The following is a 19659-nucleotide window of genomic DNA, read 5'->3' as shown; positions in this document are numbered from 1 at the left end:
ACGAAGGCATTTTCAAACAGCACTCAAAAACGGGTACAGAGTGTGCTAATCTGCAGAGGTTCACAGTCATCCTGAAATTATCAGCACTCAAGAGGACTAAAACATGCAATGAATCTTGGAGGATTGCAGTCTGCAGCAAGTAATGCTCATATTATAATTAATAATTGAGTGATCTTAATTATTTGATTAAATAATTGGCTGTACTTAATACTGTACTCGAGCTGTGAACAGATGAATGGTTCAAAGGCTCATCCCTTCAAAGACAAAATACTAATGATTTTGCCAGCCATTTAAAATGCAAGTTAAACAGATGATAAATAGCATTCACTCTAAATTGATGCAATTAATTATTTATTTATTCACTTTATTTCTTCCACTGGAAACAGCTCAGGCCTGGTTGTGGTGCGTCCTCCTCATGAAAAACCCAAGTGAGAGGGTTTTGTGTTTCTGGGGTTTTTAAAATTCATTACACTTTTTAGTAGTAGTGTTTTTTGGAACCCCAAAGAATGGGCTACATTAAAACAACGCAAAGAACTATGTAAGCATCCTTAGATAACTTAAAAATGAGAAAATCACTGACAACAAGCACAAATGTGTGCACCCATGCTTACAACCCCTTCTTTGTCAGGGTGTGCTCTCAGAAATGTTCATTGTCATCACTTCCCCAAAACTGGAGAAAACAAAACCGTAACTTCCGCCTCCTGAAAAGACTGAGATAACACGTGGAGGTTTCTATCATGAGATAAAAATTTGTCCTGGTACAAACCAGAAATTTAACATTTACCAGGAGAACCATTAATGTTTCTTTGCGTGGAAATCAGGAGAGAGCCTTTGGAGCCTGGCATGATGTGCTTGATCAGTATTTTAGTGATACTTTAAGAAATACCAACCTCAGACAGCAGGGAAAAATATATGTATCTTGTCATTGCTTGCAAGTGTCTTCTGGATATTTCAAATAATATTAAATGTGCACAGTTAATTTTAAATTATTAGAAAACATCCCATGCTGTAATTAAAAAGATAATCCCAACTGTCCAATTTCCAAAAAGTAAATTAAACTCAAGTTAAGGGGGAGTTCTGTACAGTTTCTCCAAGTACTGAAAAGCCAAGCCAAGACTTGTTTGCAGTGATAAAAACTGGAGGCAAAGGTTACATTTAAGCACCTTGAGACAGTCACCATTGGAAAGCACTGCTAAATATCAACTCGACCACTTACTGTGATTTTGGTAGCTTTGTTCAGAACATTTACCCATTCAACTAGGTCCTGCTGATCATTGGCTTGTAGAAAGTATTTTCTCATCCCTGCATTCATAACTGTTAAAAACCATTATGAAAAGTTAAGAACATTGAAGTTTAAGAGCAAACTTAACATCATCATGAAAAGATTTTATTTCAGATGAAAATTCCATCTAAAGTAGATAAGTGCTCTGCTGCATTTCTTTTTAGAAAGTCACCTTAAGACACACGAATCCACTTGACTGTTTTATTCTAAAAAAATAGTAATTTAAGCTCTCCACTTAAATGGCATCATACAGACTTTGAAAAATGATTTTTATGAAGTCTTAAGTTTTATCAAACTATTCTGCAGTTCTATTTCCTCTTTCTCAATTTCCCCAAGCAACAAGTTTTATACCTGGGGACTTCTACAATTTCTCCTTTTAATCCTCTGCCCAGAATCTGTTATCCTTTGTGACAACATTATAAACATGACTATGGTTACTTTTTAAAAAAAATCTTTTTATTGCTGGAAAAATCAGTATTAATTACTAAGTACGAGATGCACAGGATCAAATAACTTTTAAGACAGCTGTAACACAAATTTTATTGTACTTAATGACTTGGCAGAGAAACATACTTTAGTCAGTTTATATCTCTACCTCACAACACCTGGCATCTTTTATCTAAAAAGGACAAACAAATTTCAGTGTAACAGCAAAAAAAAAAATCATGGCTAATTCTTGAAATAGGTTGTAAGGTGTACAGTGATTAAAACCATCTCAATAAAATTAAATTTAAAATTAAAACCATCTGAATAAAAAGACAATAAATTTGTATTTTTCCTGTAGAAAGTATGAGAACCACTTTAATAGGTTAGAGACATTTGAGCCAGCATCTTGGATCATTAAGGTGTTTTAGAGCTGGCCCACTGACAGGAGAAACCTTACAAGTGCTGAAGACAAAGGCCTCCACACATGTGCAGAGGAATCTGTAGATGGCACTGAACTGACACACCACGAACTTGCCTAAAACCAGAAGGAGCTCTGTGATTATCTAAAGCTTCAGTAAATTTTAAACAAGTTTAAACCTAGAAGGCACCCCAAAAATTCCTTTTTTTTTTTTTCTGTGCAGCAACCGAAGCTGAAATTTGACCTAAGAGCATTGTCTGACAGTATTTCAGGATCAATTAAATCAACTCTTTTATCAGTAAAACAGATTTTAATAGTTACATTTCTTGTCTTCACAGCTGACAGGCATGCCACGTTTCTGAAAACAAGTTTTAGTGTTTATTAATGCCTCAAAAACTTCAGACATCTGAAAAACAGCTCTCACCTACTCCTCATTAAGCTGCAATATGAAAAAACACAAGAACACCTTATGAGGAAGCCAACATTTCCATCATACTAAAGAAGAAAGTGAATACAAGCTACTTTTTAAACACTACCAGCTGTAGCTGGTACCAGAACTGCAGAACATTATCTTTGTTCCAAATTTCTGAAGAAGGCACTTGATGCACACAGCACATACCAGAACTTACCAAAACAGAACTCTGCCTTTGGCCTCAGCTTAGTTGCATCGCTAACCTAGGAGGGAAATTAAGATTATAAATGTCACAAAAGACACATCAGATATCACAAGTTTTATTCCCTTTCAAGTGGGTAAATTCAAAGATTAGCAGCACAGCAAGCTGGTCGGGCACAATGATAAACAAGAATTAAAAATCAAAATGAAAGACAAACAAGGAAGGTGGGAAGATGCAGTATTGACAACAAAAAATGCAAAGGAAGAATGAGAAATGAGCAGAAAGCCAAGAAAAGGTCAAGTATTTTTATCCATTTATTTGTTAATGCAGAATCTGCTACAAATTTAACCATGGAAACTTTCTTAGTTCACAGTTCCCTTTCAGACATATTTAGAACTAACTGTACACAGAGGGTAAAGAACTAAGAATTTTCTAGAAATGTTTCTGTCCTGTCTACTAAAGGTCATTATTATTTGCAAGCTATCACACCCAAGGACTTACCTTCCCCTTCATAAAAGGTCTATATTTTCTCCAAGACTAATGGGAACTCAAATACTCATAAAGAACTGAAATATCAATTCTGTGAGCACGAAGAGCTGAGGTTTGAAATCACTAAATAAACCTCGGCAACACAGTAATTAATCTGTTCTTATTTTAACCTGAATCTATTGAAGTGTTTGTAACACCTCTCTAACTCAGGAGTATCACAGAAGCAAAAGGAGTAAGTGGCATTTAAATTTGTCTGAAGTTGAGGCCCTTGGTAGTTACCATCAAGAATTTAACCAGTATCTCACATATTAATTATCTTACCTTTGAAATATAGGTAAGTTTAATGACCCCAACAGGTGGAGATCCAGAGGGAAGATTCTGAAACAAATCACATGTGTTACAAAGTGAAACCAGTTTATTCTCATACCACAGTCAGCTTTTATGCATAAAAAACAAGCAATTCCACAAACAAAAAGAAAATCCTACATATTTTTATAGACAATGCACAATGTATGCTTGAAACAGGATCTAAACTACTTGTTTATTATACACACATCTGTTAATCAACTAAAAACAGAAAGACTGCTAGAAACAATACAAATAGTAATTGTTTCAGAGGTTTATGTATTTTACTAGAGGAAAAAGGATTCTTGTGGGTCTGCATCCAGGAAATCCGGAAAGAATACTTTTTCCTTAACAGATGTTGGAGTCTCATGTACTCTGACCAGGGCAGGCGGAAGGGACAAGAAGTGACATTCATCTATTATGTCAGATACTTCAAAGGCCATCTCACATATTTTCCAATCACTTCAGGGATTTAGAATGGCCTTCACATAGTTATAAGAACCCTACAGTTCTTCAAAACTAAAGCAGTGGAAGAAAATCAAGAAGTTTCAACTTGCCTCTTGCAAGAAACCCTTTCATTTGTACATGTAAAATAAAAGGCCTAACCTAGGCCTGGGTGTGCACTGCAAATATCATTTAAGCCTTAAAACTTCTGAGGAATTGCAATTTCTACAGCACTTCAAGATTTTGTCCACATGCCCTGAATTGCTTCGTTTCACTCATCGAGATCAAATGTTTGAAGTCTGTCTTACTTCCAGAAATTCTTTTTCTCCTCAGTGAGAACTGCTAAATGCTTCAGTCACAAGTCACATCCATCGAGCTGCACTTCATTTACATTTTGTTTTTGCTGGTTCCTTTGAACAGCAGACTCCTGCTTTTTAACTCTCCTGTTCCTGGCAGAAGCGTACATGGAAATTCTTCTAGCAGGCACTTGTCAGCTGACCTGGATCCTACGCTCTCACTGTCTCTGTGCCCAAACCTTGAGCAATTATCTGTTCTTCCCTCTGCTAGAAAACACAGGGATGCAGGTAAATTGTAAAAGTAGCTTTTATCTAATGGCTGCTCTCCATCACAATGGACACAAGCTGTCCTCATTCATACACCATCCATGCTGGATTGCAACTGCAGGTTTCATTAAAAATTGCTTTTCAATGACTGATTCTGTTGAGGGAAAGTAATATGTAATGCAAGGAAAACCACACACTACCACGTAAGGTTAAAGGTGAATGAAACACCTGGATACTGAACACCTGGGTGTGTGATTTGGCTCATCTGGTTCTATTAAACTGATTTACAATTATTTCACTTATGTCAATGATTTTTTTTCCCCAGCTTCCAGGTCCATAATACCAAACCCCACTTCTCTTTTGCGAATTTGTTAGAAAACCCAAACTTGACATAAACCAGGAAACTCCTGCCAGGAACACCTCACCTGTGGGTTATCCATGTACCATACCAGGCTGTCTTCTCGTGTGTCCAGAATGAAGTACCGCCGCAGGAATTTCCCACTATTCTCATTTTCCTCAATGTCTAGGAAACCACAGATGCGATTCTGGCGATCCACATAAGGCATTTCTGACCCTGGACATCACACTGCACAACAAAAAGCACAGGAGGTGAGCAAAGTTCCTTGGTGCTAATTTTAAGACTGCTCTGTGCCTACCCATGACATTTTGAGCAGTTTCAACCAGTAGCTTCAAGAAGTTTCTACGGAAGGGTAAGTGAAGCGTAGCTGCTCCCCACACCGCCACCACCGAACTTTTACACAGAACTTTCATACTTCTTTGAAGCATATATTTAGCAGATCTAATAGTCTAAGTGTAAAGTTACAAGTGGTAAGCAACAGATGAGCATCAAGACTAATTTTGACAAGATCACTGAAAAATAAAAGTTCTCCTTCACAACGTGCACAAAATTGAGACAGCAGTGGGGTTATGCTTCCTCCTTTGACATTGCCTCTCATGGCCAAGAAAGAATCTTTGTCAGTGGCTCGACTGCCCAATGCAATTTTTCACATCTTGCTTAGGCAAATGCAATAAAAAAGCTTTTAGAAACACTGTTCACATTTTTCTCCTACAAAAAGCACTTCATGTCTAACCATGTCTAAGAACAGACATCTTTTCATTCTTATACACTAAATAGCCAAAATGAAGTTGTATGTGCACCAAGAGACAGGTAAACACTCTTTGCTCATGGTACTTGAGGTCTGAGGGTGTCAGGCTTTTTTTTGTTGGGGGGGGGGTTTGGAGGGGCTTTTTGTTTGTTTGTTTAGCTTTAAAAAATTAAATTAAAAAGTGCATTGTGCCCACCTATTGCCATTTTGCCTGCTTCACCTTTTGTGGCTCTGCCTTACTGCAGCCTATTGCATCACGGGTTTTGCTTCCTTTTATTTTATGGGACAGTCATTTTACTTTAAGAGCCAGCCTTGTAAGACCAGAGATGAATCTGCATATTCATCTAAAAATGATAAAAATCAGGTTGATGCCAATCTTTCCCAGGACACGAAATAAATGATTCAGTCTTTACATTTTGTTACAAAATTCAGAAATAGTACAGATCCAAAAATACTAACATAAGACACGGAAGGTTGAAGCACTTCACACTTTTCATCATTTTCCCACTTTTCCAGCTTTAACCATGTAATGTGGAAGTTTCATTTTAGCATTTCTTTGAATTCTTTAATACTTTTTTAAGATTGCTTGATTTAAATACATTTACATACAACACAATGAGACAGACATCTGATAATTATCTGTAGCAAGCTATTGATATACCACAGCAAAACATGAGACACAGTTTTTCAAGTGTTGTTTTGGGGAGAGAATCAGTGTTTATTTTAAGGACTCAGATATCCACATTTTCTGGGGGAATTGATTGATTGATTTTTATCAATATACAAACATGTAGAGATATACTTGTATTTACAGCTGTCATTTTATATGCCTAATTACAATACAAGCAAAATTTTGGTTCAACCACTTTGAGAAATACGTTTTAAAACGTGTGTTACCAGCAACAATGCTTTAAATATGCAAAGGTTTGTTCTTCCATCAAGTAAGAAAATTTACTAAGCCAATCTAAATTTTCTTGCTGTGTTCCTCACAATCTAAGTATCACAGATCTAAGTCCAGCTCTGTAACCAAATTATAGCTATAAGGAATACAAAAATAAACACTTGAGCACTCAGGACAAGATCGTTATTTTAACAAACAATCATCAGTAATTCAACTGAGGCTCTTGGGATCACTTCACACTGAAGCAACATCTCCCTACAAACACATCTGAGGGAAAGCTCAAGGGTAGCTGTTCTCTAAATGACACCTCTAATCTGGCAGAACTTGGCATCACACCTTGTTTTCATTTAAATGAATATAAAAATTGCCATTTACCAGTATTGCCCTAAGTTGTGGCAGGTGGTCCCTCAACAAAATCATCCAGCACTTCCAGGACACCCTTCAGGCTTCATAACAACAGTTTATGAAGCCCAGAAAAGCCCTGTGCCTAAAAAAAGCAAATATTGGTGGCTGGTTTCCTGTCTGAGCAGACTTAAAGCTGTGTTCTCTACAGATGTGAAGAAAACGAAACAAGGAAAACTTGTTTTTGAAACAAGATACGGATTGATTAAGAATCCTTGAATAAAACCAACTGAATTTTCAAAGCACTTTTCCCCTATAAGAGAATCTATGTTTCAGAAATCCTTTTAAGGAAAATGAAAGGAGGATGCTCATAATGCTCCATTATGAACATACAATTAGCTAAAGCTGAGCTACTGCAATACTTGAAATTTTTTTCCAGGGCAAAAGACAAGACTCAGAAGCTTTTTCTTATTTGTCAATAAACCAACCCTCACAGACAAAAAAAAAACCCCAAACCTAAATTAATAAATATTTTGTATTTCAAATTACTACTAGCTAATTTCTAGCCTACAAAATGATTCTATTTGCACCTACTCTGTGCTCTATGAAAATACAGCATAAATTAACACTAATCTACAAACTTAAATTGTCTAACTGCTGTTTTCTTCAAATTAGTTTAAAATTCCTCATGGGATTACAGACTTCTATTAGACTGATAGTCTTCAATAATAGGAGGAAAAAAAACCCCTTTAACTTTATAATAAATTGAATTCTAACACAGTATCATCCAACCATTTCCCAGTTTTAAAAGCCTGCTTATTACACCATATTGCACCTTGGCAAGATTCCCCTGTAAATTAATAGCAATTCTATTCAGCCTTCATTAATGAACCACAATTTGCAATGCACATTAAAAAAAAAAAAAAAATCAATTTGTGCCTTTCTTCCAGTTCTAAAGGGACTGAACACATGACAACACCACCACCACCATACCCTTCCTACAACTCTAGACAGACGAAAAAAGCACTGATGGAATTGCCATGATTCATATCAGGAATTGCAGAACTCTAACTCCTCAGGGTAGGAAATCTGGCTGGAAGACCACCAACCTAAGAATTCATCAGAACTTCATCTTAAAAATGTCTTCAGAATACAGATCATGTCTTGCACAGATGAGATTTTTCATTAAATTATTTGAAGCGATTATGAAACAAAAATCTCCAAGGCTGTACACTTTACAGCATTATTACATGCACCCTTAGTTATTTTCTGCAGCAGAACCTGCAGTACAGAACAGTGCATTAACTCTTCTAGAATCAAGTATTATAAAAAGATGATGAGTTCTTAGAAAGGCTGAAGGCATCAAACCTGTTGCAGATCACTTACAACTTCATTTCATTTTGCCTTCCCTCCCTGGAGTGGAAGGGTAGGGCAGGGGAGATGTGGGTCAATGATACAGTGCTGCTTCAGGAAAAATATCCCTGTGGCCCATTTCCTCCTGGTTCTTGCCATAATCCACCAGAAACTAAGAGATTTTTGAAAACCTATTTTGTGGCGTATAGTAACACTCTGTAAGAATTCAGAAAACTCTCAGCTCCTTAAAATTCTTTTCCTGGAGGGCTGTGTTATAATCCAGACAGGAGGTGTCACTTATTTTTGAAGCCTTACATCCCTCTTTCCAGCAGCAGGGTACTAATTTAAGTAGGTCCATAGCTCATCAGCCCAGCTTCTCTCAGATTTCCCCTCTCCCCACTCTCTTCCTCTGAGGTACAGCACACACCGACATTCCCCAACATTTGTATCACACACTGGGGGCTGCCTGGCCTCCTGGGCACCACTATAAATAAAAATCCCAGATCACCTTCCCCAGTCTCACTGTAAATGCATGACTGCACAAGTAGGACCTGCAGAGGCACACGAGCATCTCCTTTTCACCATTTATAACACATGGCTTAAACTCTCCTACATTAATTCCTATTTTTAGTTTCCCACCAGCACCTGTTCTTGAGTTCACCTCCATTACAGATTGGCTGCAGCCTTCGTATCTTCAAGTACGAGTCTAGACAAGACTGAAGTGAGGTGCCAGATAATATTTCTATGGCCCAATCTCTCCCTTGACTTCATTTCCACAGGTAGGTACAAACCAAGGACCACTGGCTGACTAAAGCAAGCGGAATTTTGTGCTTACAAAAAGACCATGCAATAGGCTTTGCACTACCACAGGAGAGCTTGATTAATAAACACAACATGAGCACTTAATATCTCTTTATTTTACATGTCTTTTCCCCAAGGTTTGGGTATATTTTATTACTTTTATTTCTTTTATTTAGACCAACAGTTCTACTTCCTGCTCTTTAACGTGTGGACATTTGGAACTTCGGATTTAACTTACCCCAGGAGGTGACTTTGGGGTTTTCTTCTATCAGCTAGGAAGATTAAAAAACATACATTACCTACTTACTCATCCCTATGAAATGAAGAACAACATTCATACACCTCCACTTGATAAATATAAAATGATGCCATGAGTCATGCCCATCCCTCCTCCCCACCTCCCTTTTTAAGCTCTGCTGTTTACAGCAGCTCCAGCACCACAAAGGGAAGGTAAAGCAGCATCCCCAGCGATCTCCAGTCTTTCCTGCAGTTCCAGGGACAGCTTAATTAGTGAGGGCTCCTGGCTTTTGCCTAGGCAATTACTCTCAGCTTCCTGCTGTAAATCAGCTGCTCTCCAGCTGGTCATCTCTTTTACTGACCATTTACTGACTCCCGAGGGGAAGGGATGAGCTCAGACTGTCCTGCTTATCCCCTGAAGAACACAGCAATGAAAGCTTTCCTTCTTGTGCACTTCCAGAACAAGGAAAGGGAGCAGGGACGAGGAAATTCCAACCCTAAGACAACCAACTCAGAACAGCCTCTGAAAACAAGCCACATAAATCTTCAAGGGACAGTAGTTCAAATGCTTTTTACTTCCTTGAAAACCTTCCAGCACAGGCAGCCCACTAAAGAGATAACTTATACTATGAGACAATGTCCCTGCTCACCTTTCATACAACTTCCAAAGTACAAAAAACATGACAAAAAAACCCCACAAAGAACTAATCCAGGAACTGGAGAAGTGACTTGGCTGCAATTCTTTTGACAACAAAAGATAATTCAGAATTGATGGATTTAAAATTACAAGTCCAGCTTTTCAATTTCCCAAAGGTCCTCCACTGATTAATTTTTGTCCTGGAGGGCACAGCAGACACTGGATACTTCTGTTAACAGAAAAGACATGCCTTTGATTTGCTAGCAGCCTATGACACTCTGATCAACTTTTTAAGCACATCTGAAAATGAAACCTGCAAGTCTCCAGGATACACTGCCTCCTAAATTCAGATTCCCTCTCTAAAGTAGTCAAAAAGAAGGAAAAACCAGCTGCAAAAGGCCAGTATTCACCTGTAAGAGAATTCCTAAGCAGAAGTCAGTCTCCCAAATAAAAAAACCTGAAATACAAGTAGCACTGACCTCTCCTATCCCTGACCAAACTATGAGGAATGCCAAAAGATACATCCCTCCCCCAGTACCGAATCCAACTTCCAAGCAGGCCACAATAAAGAAAAATCATCATTGCAGCGATGATTCATCTAACAAAACCAGTAGCCTTATCTTGAACTTAAGTCTTAGCCAGTCATGATTCTGTGTTCAAAACGCTGATCTGCTGTTTTCCAGGAACACTTGTTAAATCAGGGTAAGTTAACCACTCCCATCTTTTCCAGTGTACCTCAGCAAGTCAAATGATTGATTTCATTCAATACTATCCTGCAGTGCTGCTTTCACCTCGGAAAATTTTCTATATGTCCTAGAGGAAGATTGAAGTTCCAAGGAAAACGCTTTGAAGTTACCCAAATCCATCATCCGCTGGCCTTTCTCAAGCACTGATCTACAAGTTCCACGATGGAACAGACTGGTACTTCCTCAAAACCTTCTGCAGAAATTTCTCTGAGTGATGTTTCCTGTTCTTAACTAAACTATTTTCCTCCATTTTAAGGTATTTGCAACAGCAGCCAAAGGCTCTGGGATATGATGGAATGAGGAAATGCACTGCACAGGATGCAAAACTCCTCTCTATCACTGATCTCTTAAGTCAAAACAAAACAAAAAAAAACCCAACCTCACCTACTAATGGTTTTTGCCCAGCTAAAACAATTATTTTAATTGTCCCTCTAAATGCACTGAGCTAACACAAACAAAAGGAAGCATCCTGTGCAACAAGGCCATTATAAAAATACACACTTGAAATTTATCCATTAATAACTTATGAATGATGACCAGTTTACAAGGCAATAAAGTAAAATAACAAAGCTGAGAAACAGTGATAGAACATGTTCAATAACACCAAGTCTTTACAAAAGTCAGATGTAATTTTCATCACTTTATATTAAGCCTAGATAATATAGTTACTCAAAATGAGATATAACCAGAGACAAATACAATAAAGGAAAAAAAATATAGTTACTCTAATTCACTTTGACTTGTATCTCATACATGACTCAAAACAAGTTTTTTAATGCTTATTAATTTCAGTTACATACTAGTTAAAATCCTTCAAAATGCAAGTTCAGAGTTGATTCACATTTATAATTTTTTTATCAGCCTTTTCAAAATTTTGAGTAAGTGCCACCTGCAAAACTCCAAATATGACAAATTAGGTCCTTGTTCTTGAATATGCTTACATGTTTATTCTATAGAAAGTGTCCATTCATGACAACCAAAACAAATTAAAAATCAAGCAGGAAATAACCACATTACTTATTAGGATTACTTATTATTACCAGTTAGTCATTAGAAAAAACCCTGTTTAATTTCAATAATAGTCCCTGTTTTATCCAGGCCAACCACTCCAAGCACTTGAATTCCACACACTCACAGCTTTTTCAAATTCTCATCTGAATCAAACTACAAATCCTGGTGAAGCTTATTTGACTTGAGGAAGTTCAACACAAAAAGAAGGTGAGGCTGGTTGAATAACAAAGTTTGCCATTTTTGAGCCAGTCTTGCTGATTTTCACTCTGAATCCTGGGTATAAACTCAGCAGTATAAATAAACACAGACCTTCCTGGGAAGTATGCAAGAAATGGAAAGGCCAGCTGCTTAGGAAATTAGCTATATCTTCAGTTTTCACAGAATACTCTTATGTTGTTAAAGAAAGCGCTGTAAATAACTAAAATTTTCAGTTCGTTTCAAATATCAAATAATGAAAAGAACATTATCAGGTGAATATTTGGTTTGATCCCTTTTACAGATATAAAAAGATTTAATGAAAGCAAAGCACACAAAGCTGATCATCAATTTTGATTTGATAGATCTAATTTAGCAAATTTGATGCAGAATAAAGAAAAGTTCAATGCTTCACCTACGTTAACACTCTGGAAAGGAAAAAATCATTGCTGTTCAATTTTTACCTCATTTAATATTTACAGTACAGACTGTGTTGGTATAATCCACTATGTCAGCCAAAAATCCCTCTACTGCAAAGACATTTCCTCCAGAATCCAGCTCACTTATCAATTATATCAGTCCTACACAAGGATTCCCAGAGATTAGGACTAATCTCAGAGCTCTTCAGTAAGTGCAAGCGTAGTGAAAGCTCTTCAGGAAGAACAGGGCTTTGCCTGTCTGATGTAAGAGAACCAATGTGCATTTATAGAACACACCAGCTCCTGTTTACCAAGGTGGGAGGAGAAAATTAAGCTCCCATCAAATGGCAAAGTTTTTGGGACATTACCCTCCCCCTCCTTTTTTTTATACATCTTAAATTAAGAAAAATCACATCCCAGTCTGCCATATTTAATGAAAGTCTCACCCAACACAGAGATAAACCCCATAAAGTGAAAGCTGCTCTGCAGAGACAGGTTTTGTAGCACAGTGCCAGCACACTAACACATCACTCGAAGCACATCACTCACTGTAACTTCTCACAGAATTCATTTCTAGCAGCCTTCCTACTTGGAACCAAGCCATATGCCCAGGGAATTGTCCTCATGTCAGGTACAGCCCATGCCTGGTTGGTGGCCTTCTTCCTCACCTTCCTCCTTATTTGTAGGGTGACACAAATAACAGCCCAGCTGTTGCTCTGCACTGACAAAGGTGTTTCTCAAAACCTCAGTTACAGTGTGTAGAGAGAGTAACACCCCTCCATCCACAGAATAATCCCAAAAGTACCAGACAGGCTCCTGGCATTTTGTGGGATTGCTGTCTGACCTACACACGGCAAGGGAGAAACGCTCCAGAACAATCCCAAATCCTGCATACATCCGACAAGCCTGGAAGTCCTGGATGTACCATGAGCATGCAACAGGCTGGGTTTCAACACTCTGTGCTGCTGCCTCCCACAAAAAGGCAGCAAATGGACCTCCTGAAGGAGTCATGCTCCTCCACCCAAAAATCAGGACACCAGCACAAAGTAGGAAGATATTATAGATAAATACAGCACCTGCAGCGAACTTGATTTAAGGAAGAAACAAAAGAAAAAGGTTAATGATAAAAAAATCAAGAAAACCAAATCTTGAAGTCCTGAATCAGCAGACACACTTTTGAAGCAAGAACATCCTTTAAGTTACCCAACCTTCCAGCAGTGGTGCACACACAGGCATGGAGTCTACCAGATAGAGAAATAACTTGCCAGCTGAATTATTAGCACAGCCTAAGTTCCCATTTGTCATTCTAAACCTCCCTAAAGAGTTAACCAACAAATTTAACAACATCTTTTGAAGTGCAGTTTTAAGAGGACTGCTCACTCTTACAACAAACCTGGCATGTAACTGTTCTAGTGCTTAACAGAAGAACACTTAATTAAGTCACTAGTCTGAACAAGTTCCAACACATTTTCTTGGACATGGGATGTAAATGTGGTGGGTACCAAAGCACCCAGGGAGAGCATACACATCAAAACAATTACATATTAAATGAATTAATTTATCACCTCTCTGTCAGTATACAGAGACTATTCCTGGGAGTGTTGACTCTCAACAATGAAAACATGTTTGCAAAGCTTGATAATTGCTGTCTAGTCTACATCTTCAATTTATAGCAATGACAGTGCCCTATTTCCACCAGAAGGATTTAAAATCCAAAATAATTTTAACTCTATAACATTACTAAAGACACTGCCCATTAGAGGCGGCTGCAAATTCTTTTTCCCTTTGGGGGAGTTGAGAGGTAGAGAAGCTCAACCTCTTTCACATGAGAAGTCAGTAAATCAGGCCCAATTTAAGAGATTTTGCTTACCATGCCAGCAGAACAAATGAGCTAAATTGATATCCAAAACATGTGGATGCAATGGTTAGCTAGATTTAAAAGCATCTTCCAAAGACCAGAACAGCCAACAAAGGAACAGAGAGAGCTTTGCTACTGTTCCCGGTGTGGCAGAACCATAACATAAAAGATTTACATGTTTGTGTGGGTATTTTAAGCATTGCTTTAAAATTCTGTTAAACAAACAAGGCCATGCAGTGCTCCTTAAAGTTTTAAGGACTTGCTTTCTCTAAGTGACACCAGAGATTTCCAGTCAAAACCTTTTTCCCACCGTCTTTTTCTGGTTTTCCTCCTCCTGCCTGGAGCTTACCCCTAGTTTTTAAGTTGGCCAGTGTCTTCAACCTCTCCCTCCCAGCCCAAGGGAGCTCTGTGCCCCACATCAACACCACCCCTGGCCACGTCCAACCTGACATACCCTAAACACTCCTGTGATGCAGAGCTGCTGCTGCTGCTCTGCACTCTCAGTATGAGAATGGAGGGACAGAGAAGCAGCTTGTCCCAGGCCACACAGGAAGCTTTTTGGCAACACAGTAAGCTGAACCTGTTTCCCAAGTCCCAGAGCAGCAACCTCACTATTGAACCACCTTTCTTCTACATAAAATACCTGAAACTATTCAGATTTTAAGGCAAAGGCATATGTTCAAACCTGAAAACTGTTTAAACTGTTGAATGCCACAAATGTCTACCAGACCTGCAACTCCCTACTCGTGCAGATAACATCTGTTAAGAATAAGTGGCTCATACAGTTCTGCACCAGAAAGCTTAATAAGTTCCTTCTTCAAGATTAAAGAAACACCTACACATTCTAGATGTTTCTGCAAGTCCCTGGAGGGAGAAAATGCTGCTTAGTGCTGAGACAATCAACCAGCTTCCTTCCTCAACAGCAACAAAACCCTGCTGCTTTACCTAGCACTGAGAAGAAAGTGTTATTTATAGAATTGAGCCCTATACCAACACGTACCTAAATATTTCTCACAGTTAGGGTACAGCATGTATCAAGATGACCTTAGCCCTACGTATTTTCAAAGTCCTAATTTGAAAGATCAGCATAAGAGCAGAAAAAAATTTGAAGCAGCTCAGCCATATCTCCCATTCCAATTCATTTCAGTCATTCTCTGCATTGAAGTATAACTTCAAAACCTGAACCATTCTCATCACTCAGACCTCTTCAGCAGGCGACTTTTTAAAAGCAGTTACATTATTTTTATATGTCAAAGAAGCTCACTAGGATTATGGTATTTAGGTTTCTTATATAATTTTATAAATCACTGACAGCAATACTTCAATACATGTACTACTGACTGTTGTGTTTCTTATATAATTTCCTGGTGACTTCTTAAGCACTTGTTCCACGCTGTAAAAATGTTTTATGCTAAAGCCAGTTACCTAAATTCCCATTTTGGCACTGAAGTAAGTTACTATCCTGTATTTTCATGCAATTATACAACTGCACAAAGGTTCACTTGGCTCCAAACCCCAGTAAGTGGTTTCTAAGACTGTTTCTATTGTTCATAATTATCAGAGAAAAAAAAACCTGCCAAAAGCCATCTTGTAAGACAGATACATGCTCTCATATCACAAACTATTGTTTGTCTAAACACTGATGTAGAGCTGGATACCTCCAAAAGCACAGCAGAGCATGCAAGGACTCTGCTCATTAGAACATGTGCTCACTTCCCAACACTGCTGGCTTGCTGCACTTTGGAGGAACTGCATTTACTATGATAACTGTCAGCTTAAATAACCAGGAACAGTCAGTAATAAAGACATCGATGGAATTCTAAATCTACTAAAACAGATTAAAAATTTTGCAGGCCTGGCAGTTTGGGCTACATCCAACACTACACTGGAGACTGTGTTACAAGCCGAGATCTGTTCTCATTTCAGTAATGTCCTCAAGTTCTTTCTAATCTGTTACAGTCAATAAAAACTGACTTCTGCACTTCCTCTCTTCTACACCAACTCTCTGACATGCAGTCAGCCTTTATTCGAGCTGAGATAGCTCTGCTGCCTTCTGGAACAAGCCCCAGCTACCTGGAAAAAACAAGGCCTTTTCCTGCATTCAGGTCTCTTCCTCATGCACACGCCTTCTGTATTCCTCATGTGTGTGTCTGTCTTCTGTCACTCAGCTACTACTCCTGAGGAAAAATAAATACAGGAGAGAAGGAGGAGGGGAAGCATTAAAATGCTGCCTGCTTTCTTCATACAGTGATTCTTCTTTGCCTGTTCTCTAATCTGTACGAAAGCATCCACTCCACTGAAACATTTCAACACCACACTACACCTGCTATTGACCCACTGTGCATCTTTTTCTTTAATTTCACCCTTAAAATGCAGAGCTACACAATGGAACATGAGGCCAAATGTAGTTTTACAGCAGAGAAATGGCTCAAGAAAATAGATGTCTTCAGAAATTATGAACTCGGAATTAAATTTTCTACACTCACAAAATCAAACCACAATGTTTGATAACTGCAAATAGAACTCAGTGAGTCACACAAAGGTTTTTATTTTATGCAAGCTGACTCCAGTGGCGTAGCACTCACTGATATTCAGGACACATAAAACCCCCATGTATTATTTCTTGAATTATCACTTTCTGCATCAGTGCTTATCTATCCCCGAATTAAAAGGCTCTCCTCCAAATATCAACCAGGCCCAGCATCTCTCTCTGCCACAAAGAGATTTCAGCCCACTTTTAACACTTCCTCATGTGACAAAAGGGAAAACAGCATTTCTACACTTCTGTGCTTCACAAACCTGACAGTTTTATGTATTGTTACTAGTGTGACTCTTTCAACTAAAAATAACAAGTAGGAGGGAACAAGACTGAATGGACCTAAAATGCAAGTTCACTGTTCCGTAAGACAGAGTAACTCACGAGAGAACAACCAGTCAAAGTTACCATGCACATTTCCACCTCAGTTAGGATTGTGTTCGTGCTGCCTCAAAATAAATGCAGCCCAAATTTTAAAAAAAACAAAACAACAACAAAAAAAAAAAACCCCAACAAAACAAAAACACAAAACCCAGCAAACCCTGTTTGGTTTCAACAGCAAGAAGCCGCTCCTCACATGTCATAGGCCCCAAAACCGTACGATCAAATATGGCTCTGCCCTGCAGGGTCATGTATGGGATCAGGTAAGGAGAAGAGAAAATTTATCTTTACAGACATTACAGCCTCTGTCAGGAAAGCAAGGAATTCATCAGAAGGCAACAAAGAAGTTTATGCTGTTCAGCTTGCTCTAAGCCTAGTAGTCTCTTCAAAAGTACCCTGCTTTGAGAAGAAGGTGAAGCATGGAGATACGTAGCTCTTAAGAATCCAAAAAAAAAATTGTAAAAGATTCTGCCTCTGAGCTTTACTCAGGTAAGTAACACCACTTTGCTGATGCCTAATTCAGGTGCTCAGCCTAACTAATAACTGTTTCCCCACTTGAAGACTGTTCATTCTGTAAACACAATACACTGCTTAGTGAAAATCAGACTTTTTTTTTTACAGAAGGCCTCAAAGCAGCAGCCTGCCAAAGAGAAAATTGCTGTCCTCTTGATGTTACTTTGCAAACATTTGATGCAATAACATAATGCCTTTTATGAAGGTCATGCATTAGTTCCTCCCAGGAGAGCTGCACAACACATACAGAATTTAAGTCTGTGTTAAGTTTAGCAGCATGTCAAATGCCTATCTGGAATTTTACAGGTGATAAAAACCGCGCATATAACAACAGTGGTTACAGTTTAACATTCATTTATAGTCAAGTTATCCATTTAGAGACACTTTGGTTCAGTAAATAACCAGCCCCGGTTACAGCTAACCCAGAACACAGCCCAGAGCGTGCCAACAGCCTCCCCACCCAGCCCTCTCCAAAACTTATGCCTTCCAAAGCTAAAAACAAACGCGGCACTACACACCGGCTGTCCCAGCCCCAGTGAGCTCTCCTTGGAGCTGCAGCTGGGAGAGGGATCCCAAAGGCGAGCCGAACCGAGGGAGGGTGCTCGGGGAGCCCACACCCTCGCAGGCACCATCCCTGCAGGCTCTGCCCAGATAACATCGCTCCTTCCCGGCGTGCTCCAACAGCGGAGCGGCGAAGGCGAGCGCAGGGAGAGCACACCATGACGAGCAATGAGATCACCTCTTCTCCTACCTCTGGGGCCGTGACAGCGCCCTGCCTGCGCCACCGGGGCACCCGACACCGCGCTGCCCCCGGGGGACGCACGGGCAGAGCCCCCGCGCCGCCGAGCGCCCGCCAGGGAAAACGGAAAGGAAAAGAGCAGGGAGAGGCGCAGGGGCAGCAGGACAGTGCCCTGCGCGGTCACACACCGGGCAGGCGCGGAAGGAAGGGCATCACCCAGGGCGGGCCGAGCCCCGCCCCGGGCCGAGGCACTTACTGGAGTCCTGACAGTGCGGGAGCCCCCTGAGGAGAGCCGGGCGCTCCCCGGGCGCGCTCCCGGCCCCGCTCCGCGCTCCGCACCGGGAACGGGCTCGTCCCGCCGCCTCCGTCCGCACCGCCGGGCACCCACACTGCGCGTGCGCCGCCGCGCCACCGCCCGCACCCCCCGCGGCCTGCTGGGACATGTAGTGCGGCGCGGGAGGGGGGGGGTGCAGGGAGGGGCATGATGGGAATTGTAGTCCAATTACTGGGCTTTTAATCTTGTCTTTAATGGGGAGGCCCGAGCAGGGAAGGAAATGTTGCACATTGTGAAGAAATTCTTCCCTGTGAGGGTGGGGAGGCCCTGGCACAGGGTGCCCAGAGCAGCTGGGGCTGCCCCTGGATGCCTGGCAGTGTCCAAGGCCAGGCTGGACATTGGAGCTTGGAGCAACCTGGGATAGTGGAAAATGTCCCTGCCCATGGCAGGGGGTGGAACTGGATGGGCTTTAAGGTCCCTTCCAACCAAACTTTTGTGATCTATGCTTCTATGAACTGGCATTCACCAACCATGTGATGTTTAACAGGCTGAGTGCCAGATTCTGCACCTGGGATAGATCAACCCTGGATGTACAGACAGACTGGGGAATGACACTGGAGAGCAACGCTCTGGAAAGGGACTGGGGGGTCCTGGCTGATGGCAAATCAAATATGAGTCAGCAGTGCCCTTAGAACACATAGCACAGTTGGCTTCCCTTACTCAAGGACATCCTGGAGCTAACAAGCTTTAAGGATGTAGTAAATCACGATGTTGATAACATGTCTGTGTATACTTTACTAATGTGGCAAAAAACTCGAATTCTCTGTACCCCGCAGCTGAACTGTCTTCACCTGGAGGCTCAGGTGCTGCCTCACAGCCTTTTGCTGTCGGTCCTAGTGGCAAATGACAATTTCCCATAGTGATGTTTAACCAGTTTTACTGGGAAGTTACTTCTCTCCTAAGCAGACATTCAATTTATACTGAAAAACTTTGTGTTTTCTGAAATAGTAACACAGAATTTTTTTTTTC

The 19659-nt window shown here is 40.1% G+C and overlaps 1 protein-coding gene across 7 annotated transcripts in view; it reads right to left on the bottom strand.

Annotated features, from left to right (window-relative positions):
• Window positions 1-18770, bottom strand: part of PLEKHA1 (pleckstrin homology domain containing A1) — a 31345-nt gene extending 12575 nt beyond the window's left edge. For 2 of the 7 annotated variants that reach the window (XM_069020194.1, XM_069020195.1), the window contains exons 1-5: window positions 18613-18769; window positions 5007-5167; window positions 3551-3607; window positions 2756-2801; window positions 1217-1314 (exon numbers count right to left, since the gene is read on the bottom strand). In XM_069020194.1, the coding sequence (XP_068876295.1) occupies window positions 1217-1314; window positions 2756-2801; window positions 3551-3607; window positions 5007-5147 (342 nt within the window). In that variant the 5' untranslated portion in view covers window positions 5148-5167; window positions 18613-18769. Of the gene's footprint in view, window positions 1-1216; window positions 1315-2755; window positions 2802-3550; window positions 3608-5006; window positions 5168-16260; window positions 16338-18368; window positions 18511-18612 lie in introns of those variants that run through there. The other 5 variants (XM_069020192.1, XM_069020189.1, XM_069020196.1 and 2 more) reach the window with 5 other exon arrangements.
• Window positions 18771-19659: the final 889 nt, after the last annotated feature.

This window comes from Aphelocoma coerulescens, chromosome 6 (assembly GCF_041296385.1).
Source record: "Aphelocoma coerulescens isolate FSJ_1873_10779 chromosome 6, UR_Acoe_1.0, whole genome shotgun sequence".
Lineage (NCBI taxonomy): Eukaryota > Metazoa > Chordata > Aves > Passeriformes > Corvidae > Aphelocoma > Aphelocoma coerulescens.
The sequence above is the reverse complement of the archived record's forward strand: the minus strand, read 5'-3'. Positions and strand labels throughout refer to the sequence as shown.